Genomic DNA, 20082 nt, shown 5'->3' on the forward strand with positions numbered 1-20082 from the left:
TTCTCCACAGCAAGACAACACAGAAGAAATTTTACTGCTCTTAAAAGGAATAAATTAAACATTCAAGTATGAGCTGAACCGAAGATTTTTTTTTCAAAAGAACACAATTTGCCCTACCATTTAGAAGATCTGCTTTTAGAGCATAGCAGAGGAAGCTATTCCATGTAAACAAGTGATTTTAAAAAAATAAATTTAAAAAATCTCATTTTATGTGTTTTCACACACACACTAAGTTTTTTTTAAATTCATTCACTTTATCTTTCAAGACTAGTTGTGAAAACTTATCCTTCCCCCAATTCTTCTTTTTTTTTCTTTTTTTTTTTTTTTTTTTTTTTTTAAATCATCTTTGGACTTGATATAGCCAAATGGCGCAATTACAAAGTAGAAAAGAAGTCCTGGGGAAAAAAAAAAAGAATTTACATGAGGTCACTTTAAATACCCAGTTTTAAAAGTTTCTGTCTTTGAAGGTGCTAAAAACCTGATGCCAAAACGGGGACTCTAATCAGATCAGGTCAGTACAGAAACAGATTTATCTCTGTCACTAAGGTTGGTTTTATCTCCAGCACATCTGCAGTTTTTGTGAAGTCTGCTCACACTGTTTGCCTTGCTGGCTCTTAAGCATCAGACTGGAAAGAGCAAAACAAACAAAGACAACCAAACAATTCAAGCATGAGGCCTATGGAGTACCACAGACTCGTGACAGAAAAAACTATTACCCATCTGGGAAAGGGCAGAAAATTCTTCCCTTGTTTTTCTTTGAAGTCAAGGGGACTACCGAGTGAAGGCAGACACAGCTGACAACCAGAAAGCACAGTTACTTTTCAGTCTTTTGAATGAGACTAACGCAGCGTAAGCACAGCTCACTATCAGCTTTATACTTAACATGATAAATGGTCCAAAAAATTGCTAGTCAATCCCTAGTCACCAGAGGGCCTAGAATATTTCTTGATCTTTAGCCAACTTCAAGTTATTATGCTCCAAGAAATTAACAGGACTATGTACTACTATGACTACAAGTCAAGACACAACATCAAGGACTAATAACCACTTCTTTGCACTTCCTTCACCTATCCTCTTCACACCATCATACACCAAACTTCATTTTGGACGAAAGAAACTCATCCTTCTCCCATTCTTTCTCTTCTTCTTTCCTTCTCTCATTCATTTTCATGTACAATTAACACATTCTGGTTTTCTTGAGTAGATGGAAAAACAAACTTTTACAAGTTACAATAGCCACTTCTTCACAGCAAGACAGGCTCAGACATCAGAGAGCTTCCATCTTGGGCAGTCTCTCAAGGTGAAGATGCTTGCTACAAGGCATGTGACACACAGGTTATATACATGCCACCACCACCTCAGTTTCATTTGTTTTTTAAAAGTGTCCCAGTTCACGTTTTATGATAATGATCCTGCTCCGAGCACCTGGAAGACAAACGATAGAACACAAACACACTGAAAGTTTTTCAGACAGTTTCTAGAGCATGGCAAAGTGAGCACAGTGAAGAGGTTTCCTCCACTCGAGTCACTTGACACCTGCATACTACAGGCAACAGCAGAACGGAAGGACAGTGATTCTCCTCTGTCCCTCAGAGACAGTGTTTGCAAAGAAGGACTAGAAAATTTCTTGTTCTTTAGCCATCTTTAAGTGTTTATGCTTTGAGACATTAATAGGACTATGTACTAATAAATAGAAAGTCTTTTCATTTTCACAAGGCAAGGAAGGTAGTTATTCATCTCACCTAGTGAACTCCACTATCACTAGAGAGCAGAAACAAGAGAAAGTTGGTTTATCCTGCAAGTTGAATATTCAGGGCAAAAAAAATACCCATCTCCCACATTAGGTCTGAAGAAGGAAACAGAAAAAACTGCAGTGATGTCCCTAGCACAGAATTCCCAACAATCCAATAGTCAGAGCACAGATATATAAATCCAAAATGACCCAGAGTATTTTAAATTACACTCAACTTTGATTTCATTTGCAGCACTGGAGCCCTTCAAAAATAAGAGCATTCTGATTTTATACTGAATCTGAATGTGAATGAGAACCACTCTCTGAATATGGCCCACTATCTGAATATTATCTGAGTAAAATGACGTAGAGAATACATCAGTAGAGTGATCACATAGCCCACCTTTACATTACAATCCAGCATTTGACATTTAAGAAGAATACTTCCGTGAAGAACAAGTATGCAAAACGAGAACAGGCAAAGATAGCTGGAGACACGCGTTTAGATAAAGAGGTCCATACACTGCAGTTGTAACTACAAAAAAAACTCCCCTTAAAGCCTCACTTGAAACTGGAGTGCACTGTATGCCAGGCTCTGAATCCAAGATAACTATATGAATGCAAGAATGCAAGTGTAAACTGATCTTTAGTTATAAACTAAGAATATCCTTTAGCTTATCAAGCCCATTAGACTAGATTGCTTCAACAATGTAGAAACACAAAAGACTCACCCCTATGTATGTTAACACAACAGCTCCAGAACAAAACACCTCTAAGTAAAACCACAATATTTTAAGCTTTAACTTTCAAATCCCAAGTTCTCTGTGTCAAATATTAGCTACAACATTCAGAGTAGTATTGTTATACTAATAAGCAAACTGCTACACAGCTACAGGCACCTGGCAAATGATTAATTAGCACCGAGTCTGGCTTTTTGTTTGATATCTGAAAGGTAACACTGGGGGGTTGAGGGACCACAGTCACGATTTCTTAAAATCCAACTTAAAGTGAGCACACAGAACTATAAAGCTTCTCCTTCAAATTGCCACCCATTTTTCACACAGAAATGACGGGGGGGGGGGAATAAGAAAATGAATAAGAAAATAAATAAGAAAATAAGAAAGGCATGTGTACAAGACTACTGTATTTCAAAAGCAAAGTCCAGGTTAAGTGAGTGAACAACACTGTTCTTTCACCAACTAAAACTGAAGATACCTTTAAATTCTAATCATTCAATACAGCTACAGATAACAAAAACACAGGCTGGCTGTAAATTCACACAAATCCATTTGTAACAAACTCAGCACTGAAGATCTTGAACAAAAAATGATAAATGGCTCAGCATCTACAATAAGAGCAGCCACCACTTCAGTCCTGCATCTAGAAACTATCTAAGATTATTTCATTTACAACTGTTTGGGCCTTCCTTTGATAAAGTGATTAATGTATTTGCAGCTGACACAGGACTGCTTATCAGAAGCAGCTGGGAGTTTCAAACATGTGAATGAGGAACAGCAGACTCCAAACATCCACAAAACCGAATGCAAATACCTCTAAAACAATGCAGATTAGGTATGCTGAAATCCTGTAAAACCTTATAACAGAAACCGAGCTTTAGACAAAGCTCAAGTAATAAAAAACAGTAGTAAATTATAGAACTATATCCTTAATTCCACATAGAAAGCCATTACATATTTTTTGGAAGAGAAAAATCCTCTCCTTCAATCATATGAAAGTATTTCACTTATTTCACAGAAAACAGTATGACTTTGCTGCTGCAGGGCCATCCTATTTTCTGCATGGATCAGGCACTGAGCAGAGGTTGGGGAGGAATTTTGCCAGAAGGTTGGCAGACTTGCACTGTCAGTAAGGCCAGTCAGAGCCCAGACCACCACTGTCTTCTCACACTTCCAAGGCTGGTGCATTGCAGCAATAAACTCCCACTGGTGCCACTTCCCGTATCAACCCTAATCAGTTCTCTCCACGCTGTCAACCTACTAGCAGTTACAGTTCATTGCTCTCTATTTAGAGACGCATTAAGCGTGGATTTGGGGTCTTTTTCCTCACTCAGAAGACAGAGAAAATACATGACCTTTCACAGTACATTTGGTCACTGTGCTCCAAAATAGAGCCATTAGGGACAATTGTAGGCCCCAGTGCTAGAAAGATGCAGAGACAGCCATGGTAGTTTTAAATACCCAAAGCATTAGAAGTATTTGAAGATATAAGTTGAGTCCCTTTGAGGCAGAAGTTCATCACAAGAGAAAGTAACAGATCAACTAGGAATTGGATGTGCGGGGAGAGAAATAAAGGATTTCTAACCATACAGGTGTTGGAGCAAGGTCTGTACTAGATGAAGCTGTTACATGCCACTTTGTTCTCACATGAAACACTAAATTAACCAGCTTCCCTCCTCCCTTCTCAGTAGCAAAAATGACTGCGTCAAGAATGTTCTGAAGGCACAACTAACAGGCAAGCACTGCCTAATTCCATAAAGATTAGTCAACTTCACTGGTTCTGGCTATTACTTGAAAGGAAATTAACAGGAAATTTTTAAAAGTAATAAAAATATTTACCAGCATAATATTACACCATGGGAAGTATTATAATCTCTCCTACATTTTGTTATATTAATAAAATTTATATTATCACAGTACTATACTGGGTTTAGTATTTGACTCTGAGATACAGCAAATACAGCTGGCGAATAGCCCAGATGACCTCTCCCTCCAATCATATTGGCAGAGCCAAGTGATGGAACCGAATGAAACCCAAACAAGGACAATTCTCTCGCTGTTGAGATCAACTTCCACCTTCACCTGACTGAAAAATACAGAACATGCCAGAATTAACACCTCATCAAAACTTCATGCCGTATACCTAACCACATCTCATGAAGTGGATTTTGGCCAGAGAGAAGATAACAAAGAATGAGGTTATTCACTCTTCCATTGAAATTCAATTCCACTAGTGTGCAGAGAGGTTCCTCCCGCCCTGCCCCTTATCCTGAAGGGCAAAAAGAACTGCTTTCTTCTGCTCCTCCAAGTATCTTCAGGAAATAGAACCAAAAAAGGGTTAGGAAGGAATGGCTTCAGAGATTTAAAAGAAAAGAGAAGGTGGCAAAGCAGAATGAAAGTCATTGCAAAACAGCTAACAGACAGATAAGTAGAGTATTCAGCTCAAATGTGGAAAATGACACCTGAGGCACACATTCCAGTTACTGTGTGGTGGCAGCTTCCTCCAACCCTCAGACCAGGAATTTCGTTCTATAGCTTGCAGAAGGGCCACGTGGAAACTTTCTTTACACGATTTTAATTCAGTCAGTACAACCCCACAAGAAACTTCAAATGAAAACAATAGCTGGTAAGCAAACTTGATTAAATGCTGTATTTGCATATATTTTGCAACAGTTCTGAGATGCCATTATAACCTTCCTTTTCATTTGCATTTTGATGCCATCCATCACTCATACAGATAAGTCCAATTTACTTTTCAGTCAACTACCTTGTTCATTCTCTTTGGGCTCCACAACTGTACCCACATACATTGGCTCCACATATTATGCTATGCTCAAGCGCCAACACAAGTAAGATTTCACTGTAAAATTAAACAAAGAACTATTGGAAATGCCTACAGCAAACAGGACATAACAGCCATTATTCACAAGAATGCTCAAGGCTAACGAGGTTACAGGAATGCTTTACCACAATGCACTATCAATAGGACTTCCAGTGTAACATTGCCATCTTGTTAACACAGGTGATTATATCTCAGTTTCCCAACTCACCCACACAAACGCCGGTAGAGAGCCAGTCACTGACCAGTTCAGCCACAAGATACTGAAGGCTTTTCAGCAAAGTAATTGGATCTACTTTCACTAAATTTTATTGCTGTGTGTGGTGCCTGAAAAAGGAAACCAGCACATGCAAAGAAGCAGTTGATTCTTTTTTAAATGGCTACTAAGTAAGGAAACAGCCATTGTCAGTTAATAGAAAAAATGATAACATCAGAATCTGCTGGTATAATGGTCACATAAGCTAAGTGATTTGGCTTCCTACAGAACCTGCAACAGCTTTGGCTGCATTATTAGAACTATCTCTTACGCTAACTCTGAAGTTCGGCTCCAAAACAAAAAACAACAAGAAAAAAAGCCTGAAAATTCATTACGTGAGCTTTAGCAGGATTACAACAGTATTAAAACAGTTTGATCATTAAACTGTAGCTTGTATCTTTGAGTATTAACTCACATATTTATCTAAAATCACCACGTAAAACATATGATTCACTCATAGTTTAAAAACTAAATCCAGCTTTTTTTCTTCCCAATAAAAAGAAACTCCTTCCCACAAAGCCGCCTCCTCTATCAAACTTACACACACTGCAGAAAAACATTTTTTCACTAACAAAAAACAGCAGTATGAAACTTATCATGCACAAGATGTTTCAAAACTGAAATAACATTTCGCAGAATGTTAATAGTCCACTACAACTACTGTCTGCAACATGGTACATGGAGCTAAGACCTGCACTGCCAAGTCTGCTTACGAACACTAACATCCTGGATTTTGCTATACCATCAAGTTGGGGTTTTTTTGCTCTATTGATAAGCCAAACAGTTAATCTCTAAACACACAATGCATAAAAGGGATCACTTCAAACCAGAAAAATGGAAGACATTTATAATCACCACAGCATTCAGATTTGAATGACAGCTAAACATAAAGACACAAGAAGCATTCAGCCATCTGGAAAGAAGCTGGTATTTTTTTCATATTGTCTATTCTCAAACCCTTAAGGCAAGAGTCAGAGGTTGCCCAAGACTTCCATTTAGTGAGATGCTCATTTCATATCTACAGCCATTAATGAACTGCAGTATGAACAATAAGCCAGACTCCTCCACTTTTGTTGAATTCAAAAGATAGTTGTGCCATACCAAGACAAACAACGTGTGTATACTGCCAGATGTATGTTACATTTGAAACATCTGAAGTTACCAAAAAAGACCTACCTAGTGTTGTCCTAGTGCCTTTGAATATGGCTTATTTAATAAAATGATGATAGCAATGAGTACGTATTTTGTACTTACAGACACGAAAGAATACGATGGCAACATACATAACTGCAAAATTTATGATTTATAAAAAAACCCACAACTAAAGTAGGTATTCAGCCTCTATTCAGAGTTAAAAGGTAGTGAACATTGCTGCAGCAAAACAAATAAAAAAGGACATTGCATGTACAGCTAGCAGAGACCTGGGACAAAGAGAGTGAGGAGAAGGATGCTTTAGCACTTCAGCACTACATTTTTAATACTACATGAAAGGTCTAATAAGAAAAAGCACACTGCACGTAGAAAAGCAAACCGTATACTCCTTTCAGCTTCTGACTTGCTGCAATTACTCCCCAATAACACAAAAAAAATCTAATTTAAATGGAAGATGGCCTAAACCAACATTTTTCCAGACTCAAGGATTAAGGGATCAACACTGGCATACTCCTATCTCATCCATCTTACTTCAAGTGGGAAGTATGTGAGAAGGATAAGAGTTTAGAGCAATTTTGTTCTGTTGACAGTTTTGAAAAGTAAGTGTATTGAATACAACAGTAATCAGAGGGAGGAAAAAATCCTCAGAAGTAACATATTTAAAATGCAGAGGCCATGAGTGTTCTTTCAAGCATTTCTAAGTTATGTTGAGTATTTTGAGCAAAAATTAATTCTTAATTTTGCTACTTGTAAAGCCAGGGGAGTGGTTTCTATGAGAGTTTTTCAGGTAAAGTTAGTATCTCCCATCAGGCAGCAGCTCAATGAGAGCTATCCAAACAACTGTTCCTGAAACACTAATACAGAAGACTTCTCTGGATTTTCGAGTGCTAATCTTCTTGCCTAACATAGAGGAGTCATCACTTATCATTGACAGGACAGACCCTAATGTTAGATTGTATTTTTTTTTTCCCCCCAGACACAGATGTTTACTTCGCCCCTCCCCACCCCAAATCTATCTTCCTTTTTCACAGCAGTCTAAACAATGCCTGCATCATGACTACTACTATACAAATGCTGGGCGGTCTCTCTCTCTGCACATTGTCAAAATGTCAATGAACCTTCTCCTTTTTGCTGCCTAACACAACTATTTCAGGTTTCCAGCTCTTCAGGGAGTTTTCTTTTTGTAGCTCATAATGCCAGGAACTCCTGAAACATTTGTTCAGAATACATTCATTACAGGCAGCAGGGCAAAATTAATTGTGAATTGGCAGCAGCTAGGTTTTTCAAACAAGCCTAATTCTGTGGCAGCTGACCATGTTAACCCCCTTCAGTCCTTGAAAAATTTCAGCAAGTCTTTCTACAAGACATGGGAAGATTCAAGGGAGCAATGTCCTTTCCAATCTTCTATTCTTTGGGCAGACAAAAAACAGGTTAAGAGGTACCAGAAGCAGATGATGACAGCCAAATTTCCAACATCATCTAAAAAAAAATGCTGCCATATTTGTTAAATAGGGCAACTGCTAGAAACAGACTTCTGAAAAATATGCCAATAAAGTAAATTTTATAATAGTATACAGTTGCAACCTATCCTACAGAACAGGAAGGGGGGAGGGGGATGACAACCTGGAGGAAAAGACAAAAACAATTTCTATAGAAAATCTCAGTAGAGTGAGTAACCTAAAGAAAATACAACTGAAGTCAATGAGTCAAAGCGAAGTATGCCACATTTTTGGCACACTAGACCAGACCAGATACTTCCCCAAATTTAGAAGTCCTTACTCAGTATGAAATAAACCCGCTTGTAAAAATAATCCAATACATTGCTGACAAACCCTTACTGTAGCCAATTATTTTATTTATCAGAAAAAAATGTTATACCTTAACAAAAACCATTCTTATAGCCAACAACTTTTTCACTCAATGTGAATGAAAAGAATGTGATTTGGAGGTAAACTGCATTTTCATAGTGTTCACAATATATAGACATTTGATTGACACAATAATGTATTTGCCTCATTTTTTCCTGCAAGCTTAACAAATACTGATTTTTTTTCTAAATGCAAGCCCTCTGGAGTCTTTACTCTGCAAAAACCTTCATGTATGACTTCTGGTTTCCATACAGGTTTTCATGTAGAATAACTCACAGTTCAAGTAAAAAGCAAGATAATAAGAACTTCTTTAAAGAAATAACTTAAGTAGTGAATGGAAGACTTCAAGATTATTTTTAAAAATAGAAGCTTGTTTCAGTTAAAAAAATGTACAGGTGAGATGCAGTATGATCATCCAATATACTGGTGACAAAGTATGACATGCTAGAGGATCAACAGAGGAGGTTACCCACTTGGTTTTGTCCTGGATAGACTGAGGAACATTTTTCATTACACAACTGCATAGGTCTTACTACCCAAGAAAGAGAAAAGGTATGACTAAGCCTCTCAAGGCTTAAACTGCTACAAAACAGCAACCTCACCTTGATCAAATCTGTAGAACCCCTGAATTACTTCTATTTTTAGAAAAGCTCCAGACACACTGTCACAAGTAGCCTTGTTTATTGCTTCCCCTACTTCTGCACTACTGTATTTCTGTTTCACCTTTGTGGTGTTTAGCATCTAGGATAAATCTAACAAAAATTCTGAGGTGAGAACCGTCCATCAAAATCCTTATGGAACTAGTTAAGAAAGCCTTATAGAAAAGGTTACAGCTGGCAGAATGAGAATTTCAATAGCTGCTCAACCAGGGATCCACAGGAAAGACATTCTGCAACTGACCTCTAGGCAGGAGTTGCAGTTAGACAGCACATGCAGTTCTGACAAGGAAGAAGTTAGTTAGGTAGAATTCCAAGTCACATACTATCTTCTTTATCTATACAACTCATCACTTACAAAAGGTCTGTATCCAAATCAGTCTACAGCCAACACTTCCACTAACAGCAAAGTCTTAAGTTTGCAGTCTGGTTTCACTTCTGGCTTGTACTCAGAAATAAAAAAAAGTTGGCAAGCAGAGAACGCTAGTGGAAAGCTTTTAAGAAGCAAAATACTATCCATCAAATTACTCACCAAATGAGTATCACGGGATTATTAAAAAAATTATCATAGTCAGTTTAGGCAAAAGTCACAGCAGGCAAACTGTGCCACTAAGAACTGCATTCAACAAAAAATGCCTGACCTACAGGAACTGAAGTGAATGGTACCTACATTCAGTACTAGACTCCTTAAAATATAGAAAAATGGTAGAATTATACCCCCCAACCCTCTACATGAAATTCTGGCCTTACCACCATTAATGACATCCAGCACTGCAAGACTAACAAAAAAAGAAAAAAGGCTAGGAAAGACTATATGCCCTCAAAACTTGTAGTTTGAGGAGAAACCTAAATAAGGAGCTACCTCTAGATGGACGTCACTGAAATTTATAAAGATGCATTTAATTTCAGTCTGCCTGCCCACAGGCACACCAGCCAAGAGAAGAGCTGCAGAGCAGGTACTTGCACCTTTTCAACCAGTCACCTTCCATAGCAGTTGAAGATCACCTGCCTACTTACTGGAAGGACAGAACCTTGTAACAGCAGCTTTCAGGTAGATGTGAGAACACTACTTTGCTATTACCTTTCACAGGTAACAGGAAGGCATAAATCCATGCCTAAATTAAAAGAAATAATCCTCAACTGTAGGATGGTCTACAGGTGGGTGCTCAAGGTCCATTCCAGAGTTCGGACACAGGACAAATCCATCACATACAGGGGATTAACCCATCAGGATTTGAGACATGTCTCTCCTTCAAACACCCAAATAGAGATATGCTGGATTCAAACCCCTTTGGAGCTGAAACTATTCTTAGTTGACCTGTACACTGACACCCAAATTAAAAGAAACAGGAGATGATTATATAATTTTTTTCTCCTCTCAGAAAATCTATAACATAGATACTCAGGTTTGCCAATAAAGATCAGCTCAGCTGTTGATGGATTGATGAGAATGAGACAGTATCTTCTGTAACAACCTGAAGGTCTTCTAAGGTTTTAGGGAAGAGTGATGAACAGGTGAACTGATTAGTCAAAGAAAAAAATAAAGCCACACAATTTCCCAGGAATGCAGGTCTCAGAGCTTCTTTGGGTTCTATCAAATTCTCCTTTAGTCTAAGCACTCCATTTTCTTCTGACTGAGATATTATTGCATTTTTGTAAAGGAAAATGATAGGGAAGGTGCATGTTAAGATTCACCAATAGCTAGTATTTTACTGGGAATCTGGAAAACATTCTATCAGATAAGCTATACTGCAAAACCATTTGGCTCAATGGCCAGAAAAAAAGAGCCCAAACAGAGCCAGCTGTTAGCCTCTACCCATCAGACTGAGTTCTGTGATTCCAAATACCAGTCTTTGTTACACTACAAACATTCATCTTCCTCCCTATCTACCGTTCATACAAATAGTATCCTCATTACCAGCTGCAAGAAGCATGCTTATTCAAGCATTCTGTAGTTTTCTTTTTCATATATGTAATAACCAATAAAGCACTGAAGTAAGAGGTCTCACTGCAGCAATAAACACTGCCAGCGCACCCTCATGAAACCAATGAGCAACTTGTTTAAACCTCCCAATTCAAGAGCGTTCCCAAGAGCAAATCTGAGCACTGGAGTAGTGCTATGGCACCTGCCACAACAAAGCAAAGTCATCAGTTCTGAATGGATGTACTGATGGCATAAAAATTACAGGTTTACACTGGAAAGTAAGACAGATTTTGATGACATTAAAATATTACAACAGTTCACTTAATAGAGGTGTCTATAGCACAATCACTAGGCATAAGAAAAAAAAACATTTATAGAATCAAGTCTTACCTATTTCCTCTTCCAAGTGGGGATAATGGTCCAAAAAAAGTCCTATCCAGTGCAATCAGTAATTTCTTATAGCACAAAGTTTTCTTTAAAAATAAGTTATTTAAGTAATCCTATGTAAGAAATAAAGTACTGATGATAAGACTCACAGAACTACCAAAACAAAATATAACCTGAGGGGAATAAAAAATGCTTTTATTAAGGAAGATACTACACAAGTACTGCATAGACTTTTTTCCCAAAAGTTCTTGTAACATGCTGATTTTCTAAATTTTTCATATGAAGCAGCTTTCTCAGTTTACCAATGCGTCCAGGCACTGTCTGGTCAGTGGAATTTAGAACTCCATCTCTATCAAAAAGTCATTCAAATGAGCCCATCATTTCTGTTTAGTCAGTTCCTTGACATAAAATATCTTTATGCATAAACAAGACTCAAGAATGAATATAAAAATATAAAGCAGAATCTGTTTTCAATGATACTAATTGCTCAAGACCTTGATATTATCATATTCATTACAGATGAAACACAGGCATCTTAATACGGTGCTAGAGGGAGTCTTCAATAATGAAGCAATAGGTCTTTATGCCAAGGAAAGCTGCAGTTATGACATTAGCATCACTAGGAAAGCCTAAAGAATGTTCTGCTCAATGGGGGAAGAAAACTGCTGCTTCAGTAGCAGCATGCAAGACTCTGCACAGTATGGTACAATTCAACTGACCTACCACACTGAACAAGGAAGGAGGAAAGTATAGTCACATAACACGAACCATTACTCCCAAATAACTGTATCTGTTAAAAACAAAAACATTAAGTTTTAAAGAAAATACCAATAGAACACAAACCTCCATTTTCAAATACTTAGGAAAAAAATATTAAAGCTGCATTTTTTGCAGCAAGCAAAAGCACCTCCCGGTTCCATGCTGTGCCAGAAGGAATTTTTTTTTTTTTTTTTTTTTTTTAACATTAAGACTACCATACTACATCATGCTTCCCAAGTTGGAAATAAATACACAAAAAAATACCATTTGGGCTTTAAATTCCTTCTTCACAAATTCATACAAGACTACTGAGTTCATTTTCAACTGCACAAAGAGCAATAGGAAGCAGTCACTACTGAGAACTCTGCACTGTTCTTCAGTGTTTTTGACTTTTAACAGTCAGTTATTACAAAATCTTTGCTGTCTCTAAAGTGATAACAACTGAATAGTTCTCAGAACTCAATAAATATAATCTGGGAGACAAAAATGAAAATTCTGCATTATCACATACACTGAAGTCTGACCTGCAGTATTTCAATTATTCTCATTTTGCCTACTGAATTTCCACCAGTTTTACCTGGCTCCACCCTTCACCTGAGCTCCCCTGAAACACATTAACATCAGATAACTTAATATTCAGCCAAAAGCCCAAGTTACTGGCAGTAGTCTTCGTCTTAAAAAGAACAAAGGGATCCAAGTCCAACTGCAGTTTTTCTGTTTGGTTTATAAACACCTGTTAGGAAGAGAAAAGGAGACTGGAAATCTACCAAAATCTCATTACTTCAACACTAGTGGCTACCATGCAGCACAGCAGCAGCAATTTTATGCAGAAGTCATAAAAAGGCAGGCACTTCTTAACTCTCAATTTTTCAGGATTAGTGTAAAAGTGATCCTGAAAATTCTTTAAGAGACTCAAAATTCTGAAAGCTACTTCCAGTCTCAATGAAATACCACCACCAGTGTTATTAAGTCAATAAGAGAGTTTTCTACAGAATTTTTTAAATCATTTGTCTCCTCCCCTTTTCTTTACTCCCCCTACTTACATGGCCTGTCTTCCTATATATGAGTCAGTCACCCATAAGCTCATACAAGAGTAATGGAAGAGCAGTGTATCAAGTTATATCCTCCTTTTTTAGTATGGCATCATAGTGGACAAATCTGAAGGCTGAATGCAGAAGTGATAATCAAGCTGTTCACTGAAATACATCAGTTTCCAAGACAATGTAAAAGCTCACTAACATACTGTAGCTGATTGAGCAATACTAAGACAAATATGGGAATGAATACTTAAAACATTTCCTATCAAAAAAGTACTTAAAAACAGATCTCAGAATTGTTTTAGTAAAACAAAGTTTATGGATTAACCCCATCCCTATTAGAGCATAAAATAAAACAAACTTTCTAAGACTAACTTGGATAGAAAAAAAAAAACAAAAACAAAAAACCCACACCAAAAACTAGAGACCAGGTCCAAGACAAAAAGTGCCACACGAATACAACTGTATTGCTCTGTCTTTATAAAGGACTAAATATTTAACAATTTGTGCCAAACAGAAAAATGTTCATAACAAAGGATTTCTTTCAAAACTTTCCATGTATATCTTCGGAAGAAATGTTATGTTTTTGCAAACATCTTTGTAAGCATAGAATTTGGAGTCAAAATAAACTGTCATTTTCCCTACCCCCAACGTTTTTTAGAGAAACTACAGGAACATTTAGTACTCCTTCTGCTTGCTGGCTCATTTACAACAGCAATACATAATTCCAGAAGACTAATTGTCATGTTGTGGGACAAGCAAGAACAGAAAGGGGAGAAATATTTTATTATTAGGAATCAGAAAATGGTAATCAACAGTCAAGCTGCAGCATTAGCTCTTTAAATGCATCTAATTTGGGAAAGATCACCAATACAACCCAAACAACCCACTATTTCCACTCTAATCAAAAATGCACCATTCTTCAAATCAACTTAGTCACTATATTATTGATTCCTTCTCAGTCTGACTGCCAATCAAAATTACGATTACCATTCCAGAATCAACTGCTGGCTTCTGTACATTCTCATCAGTGGAAACACACACTCTAACGTCCGTAAAAACTGGAGGTCGAGTCCCTGTAAGACAGTTCGACTAATATTTGATTGTCCTTGTCAGCATTCCAAAAGGGAGGCCCAGAAACGCTGTGAACGTGAGCCACTCAAGAATTTCACAGTGCTTAAAATGACAAATTTTAAACTGATATTTAAATGACAAATTGCAGTGCTTATTAATTTTGGTACATGGCTTCCATGTCCCACTCATTCAACTGGCTTCTATGACCAAGACTTCAGACAGCCAAAGTAGTCACTTCAGTCCAGTCACCTAGGTAAGTGCCATGCATGCAAACGTGAGTAAATCAATACACAGGTGATAAAACGCCACTTCCCCATCTCTGGCTCCTCCGGAGAGATAAAGAACATCTGGAGTAGCAAGATGTTTTTATACATTTTCCTGGGAAAAGTTTCACTGCAGCTTAAAGAAAAGTCATTGTGGATTTCACCTGCTAGTCTCACAGCCATTCTTTTGCCCGGCATATAGCACTTTCTGTACCAACAGCCTTTGAGTTAGCAAACTAGCACCTCCAGCTGAACCAAGGGCTTCACTACAAAGCTGGTAATTCAAGAATTGCCTCCTACTTGGGGGTAGGAGCATTTCAAAGGGGAAAAGTATGAACACAATGGTGCATTTAGCCTGAACGCATTTAGGCCTGTATACATTGAGGAATTGCTTTCAACAGAAGAACCACACAGATCCAGACAACAACACAGGAGTATACGGCACCCTTCAGTGCTGACCCAGAATCCCTCTCTCCCTCTCTCATCCACATACTCAGGAAAAAAAACCAAACAAAAGGTGTCTCACAATTCACTGAAAAACAATCAGTGATGTACCTTGTCTTGCATCCAAGGGCTATGCCTTATAGTCACAGAGAGGCAAACACAGTAACAACAGGCACAACAACTCAAGTATTTTGCAGTAGATCTGTTCTCACTCAAGCAAAGAATCCGGAAAAGATGACATGCAAGTGCTCCCCAAGGCACCAAAAATACCAAGTTACAAGAAATACTAAGGGACTGGGCTGACAACAAGGAATTATTAATCCTACTGTATCTACCTGTCAGCAGGAATCCTTATCACACACATTACTAAACAGCAACAAAAGCAGATCCTAAGTCACAAAAAAAGTTCCAGCAAGCTTCATTTCACTGAAACACAAGTAACTTTCCAAGATGACAGTCACTTCCCTGAAAAATTTATTTACAGGTCTCACAAAGCAGCTGATCAACAAAATGTTTTCTCAAACATCTAAGACAATTCACCTCATGAAATCCCAGAGCACAGAAATCTCTTAGTTGATACTGTAATACAAACAGTTCATAAGTCCAGACAGTTATTTGTATCCTCCAGTGAATCAGACAAGATCTGCCCATTCAGAACTGCAACAGTACCTCTAAAGCCTACTGCTTAACTCAGTAGCATCAAAAAATAATCAGTCTGATTTTTCAGCTGAAACTGGCCCAGTATTTTGTTTCAGTTAATGAAGCAATTGAGCCTTCGCGACCAAGCCTTGCCAACACAGCCCAGCCAAGAAACCAAATCAAACTTGTTAAGAAAACGCAACAGGCTACAATAAGCAACTGCCTGCAGAGTTCTCAGCTACTTACCAAAAGTCTCACAGAAACCAGAGACTTAATCATTTACTGCATCAACTTTCCTCCTATTACAAGTATAAAGAAGTGCTGAGTACTTTAAACCAATTAAAAATTTTGCTATTTTTATACACAGAAATTCAAGTATTTCACAATATAGATGAATTAATATTCTAATCTCATATCTTCCCCTTTACCAGACAAGCGACTGCAGTGTAATAGCAAAACTAGGCTTCCAGAACAACCCCCAAAATACAGAGCCTCTCACACACATTTTTGTGGTATTTGACAGTACCATAACTAAAAAAAATTTCCTAAAGCTTGTATCCTAGCTACCTTTTTCATCTTCCATTCTGCAACTATGAAAGATACTCCTCATATCAATTGTCCTCCCTTCTCCAAACACTTTAGGCACTTCAACAATACCATTTTGCACTTTGTTCTTTTAAATGATTTCAACCCTTGAAAAAAACTACATAAAGAACACTTAACATGCCAACAGAAACAGCAGCATTCTGCCACAGGAAGTATTCCAAACATTCTAAATATTTTGAGAAGAAAAACAAATCTTCAGTTATCTTTAATGTAAACCTGTTCACATGCCCACACCTCACAGCAGATTTTGGCTACTGATTATCTTGAGATAATCCCATTCTCTATAAGATTTTACATTTTTGTAAAGAAAGTCAATTTTAGAAAGAGTAGGCAGAAGGAAAATGTTAAACCACCCAATCCATGCACATTAGATCAGACAAAAACTCTCCACAAGGTAATAAAATCAATTGTTTGTGACTTCTGTATGATCTATTTTACCAACCCCAAATTTTCTCTCAGGAAAGAGCACTAACTCCAAATGATACTTGTCAAGATAAGAGGAAATTTATCTATTTATCTTTTTGGCTAGTACCACTGCAAATCATGTAGACTGAAAACTAACTAATCAAAGCACTGCAGAACTGTTTAAATCTCCAGTGAAGAGGTGCAGGAGAGGGTGCAGAAGTCATAAAACTTTTAGTGACTTGAATGAAAACCTGTTCTGTATTTTTCAGGTCCTTAGGTTGCTTCCCCCACCCTGTCTCTTTCGACATCCTTGTACAAGCTCTGAATCACCATTACTTGAGGCGATCAGCAATTTTTGAACAAACTGGCCTGTATCCACTTTGTCCATCTATTATGCAGCATAGGGAACTTAAGACTTCTATGAGGAAATAGCCAGAAAAAAGTTTTGTTTGCAAAGGTAAGAAATACAACGATGTCAGAAACATGAACTCCAGCCTCTGGCTGTCCCATAGAGAAGGCTAGATGATTTTGACCTCACACTGAAAGGGACGTAGGAGATGACTGCTCCGCATAAAAATAATTTTCTTTAAATATTACCTAAATAGCAAATCGGGTACAAAAACACGAGAAACTAATTGGACTGTAGTACATCTTAAATGTCCGGCATTTATCTGAACCTTTCTCACATTGTTGGAATGTCTCTCCTATAAATTGCCTTCTGAACAGTCCGGGCCTTACCTAGAAATGCGGACAGGCTTCTACGCCTTTCTAAAAGAATAAAAAAAAAAAAAATAAAATATAAAAATAAAAAGGAGAGAAGGAAATGCATTTGAGGTATTTATACAAATGCTTTGTAGACCACCTTTCAGCCATCATCATGAGACTAATTCCACTGTCATCACAAGCACAAATCAAAGCTGAAATTAAATTTTTAATTTCTAAGTTCAAGTCAGTTGTAGTTGTTTCTGATAAACCCCACTCTTGAACAGAGACCATATGCCTATTTTAGTACTCTGAACCATACTTCGGTGCAAAAGATCTCATTGAACTGTTGGCTGTAACAGCACCGGGAATTCTATAAACATTTTGCAGTTGTTGGACACATGCAATATTCATTAGGAAAAAGTTTTTTCACACAAAGTGTTTGTCAAGCTCTATGTATCATAAGGCAGGTTAAAGCATGACACTTGCTCAGAGAGACTAACATGGTGACCACTACAGTCTCTACCACAGAGCAGTCTCAGCTGTTCATGATGGATTTAACATCAGTAGCAAGTTTCTCTCAAAATAAGCCTGCAAGAAGAAAAAGTTTACTTCCAGTTTTGCACTCAGGATATCAAACAATTGACTAGGCACAGAAGAAACCAGCACAGGGTATAAAATAGATCCCATAAGCCGCTGGCCATACTTTTTATTCAGATGTCTTAGGAGGATGGACAATCCTGCAAGCCCTTAATTCAGGGCTTGTAACCGGAATCTCTTTCACAGTATTAACCAGTCTTCAATATTAACCAGTATCCTATTAGCCTTCGGCACCTGCCTCTTGGAATAAAAAGAAAAAAAACTATTTTTATGCTCAATGAGGTACAACCTAAGAAAAACTCGAGCTCCTTTCATGTAAAGGAAGTCACCTACCCATGCAGAGAGCACCACACAGAGCAGCTGATGCCAGAAAACACGAGCTTTAATGGAAATAACCTAAGCTGTGTTTGTATCATCGAGTTTGTTAGTCAACGCGCACAGCAAAAACATAAGAAACCTCGAAACACGTAAGATAAGCTACGCTAGCTTCTTAACGGAGAGGAACACGCCCTCAGCCCGCCAGCATCTGCTGTTCGCACAAACTATCTGGCAGGGGGATTCACAGCAGGGGCCCACGCGAGACGGGCGCCACCAGGACCGTGCCCCGTGGGCCCCACGGCCTGGTAGCCCACCCCTCAGCGCCGCCAGCCGCTAACCGGCCGCCCCTCGCGCCGGCCCCGGCCCTTTTCCCCCGGGCCACCCCCCGCGCCGGCCGTTACCCGCCCGCCCCCCGCTCCCGCCGGCCCCTCACCCCACAGGCCGGCTCCGCACACGGCCCGGCCCGGCCCCCCGGGCGGGCAGGCGCCCTCACCTTCTCCTGGGCCTTGCGGTAGCGCTGCAGGGCCTGCTGGGTCAGGTCCCGCACGCGGAGCTGCCCGTCCTTGCAGGGCACCACGATGCCCGTCCGCCCGAAGCACACGGTTACTTTCATCTCAGCGGACCGCCATGCCCTGCCCTGCCCTGCCCGCCGAGAAACGGCGCCTGCCGCCGCCGCCGCCGCCGCCGCGCGGCCCGGCCCGGCGGGAGGGGGGCGGCGCAGGTGCGGGAGGCGCGGGGACGCCGGCAGGTGCCTGTCCCCGGCCCCGCGGCGCGGCGGGGGCGGGCCGGCAGGTGCGCGGGGAGCCGCGGGGGCTGCGCCTCACCGCGCGCGGGCAGCGCCGGCAGCGCCGGGAGCGAGGCCGCGGCCGGCGGCCTCCTTCCGCCGCGGCGGGCCGCTGTGCCCGCCCCTCCCCGCCCGGCTCTCCGGGGAGGCGCGGGCCGGACCGGGCGGGGCGGCCCCGTACGGCGCGGGGGCGCGGCGGGGCGGCCGGGGGCGGCGGCGGCGGCGGTGGCGGCGGCGCCGCTGGGCCGGGGCAGGGCAGCGCCGGGCAGGCCGGGCTTAAAGGGGCCGCGGCGCCCCGCGGGTCAGCCCGCCGCAGGCCGCGGGGGGCACGCCGCCTCGCGTAGCCCACGCCGCCTCGCGTAGCCCACGCCGCGCAAAGCGGGGCAACCGTGCAGCCTGGAGACAGGCACCCACCGCACCGCCCGCGCTGCGCCCACGCAGCTGAACCCAAGCGGCGGCAGCAGCAGCACCACTCTGCCCAGTGCTCGCGGGCAGCGACCGGCGTGAAACGCTGACCCGAAACGGGGCACCCCGCTGTAGGGCACGGCGCTGCGGGGGAGCGACGCTGCCGCGTGCCCCAAGAGCCCTAACGGCCCTCCCCGCCAGCGCCGCGGTGCTACGGCCCGCGGGGCGCCGGGCTGTACCGCGGCGGGCACCGCGCACGCCTCCCTCGCTGCGCAGCCTCCCGACGCAGCACAGGGCAGGCGCACCCAGAGCAGGCCCTTTGCCGCGCAAAATACGGCCTGGGAGAAGCAGTGCACAAAAACCTGCGCTGTGGTGCAACGACCAGGGCCAGAGCACGGCCCTCGCCCCGCCGAGCAGCGAAACGCACCGCGTTGGCGCGCGCTGCCCACCCCTGACCTACCCAGACGGTGACACGAGACCTCGCGCGTGCCTTGC

General features: G+C 40.8%; 1 protein-coding gene across 3 annotated transcripts in view; it reads right to left on the reverse strand.

The window, feature by feature from the left end:
- PARD3B (par-3 family cell polarity regulator beta) overlaps nt 1–19095 on the reverse strand; it is a 442140-nt gene extending 423045 nt beyond the window's left edge. For all 3 annotated transcript variants that reach the window (XM_049807683.1, XM_049807694.1, XM_049807673.1), the window contains exon 1: nt 18892–19095. In XM_049807683.1, coding sequence (XP_049663640.1) covers nt 18892–19011 — 120 coding nt within the window. In that variant the 5' untranslated portion in view covers nt 19012–19095. The remainder of the gene's footprint in view (nt 1–18891) is intronic.
- Nucleotides 19096–20082: the final 987 nt, after the last annotated feature.

This window comes from Accipiter gentilis, chromosome 1, assembly GCF_929443795.1.
Source record: "Accipiter gentilis chromosome 1, bAccGen1.1, whole genome shotgun sequence".
Classification (NCBI taxonomy): Eukaryota; Metazoa; Chordata; class Aves; order Accipitriformes; family Accipitridae; genus Astur; species Astur gentilis.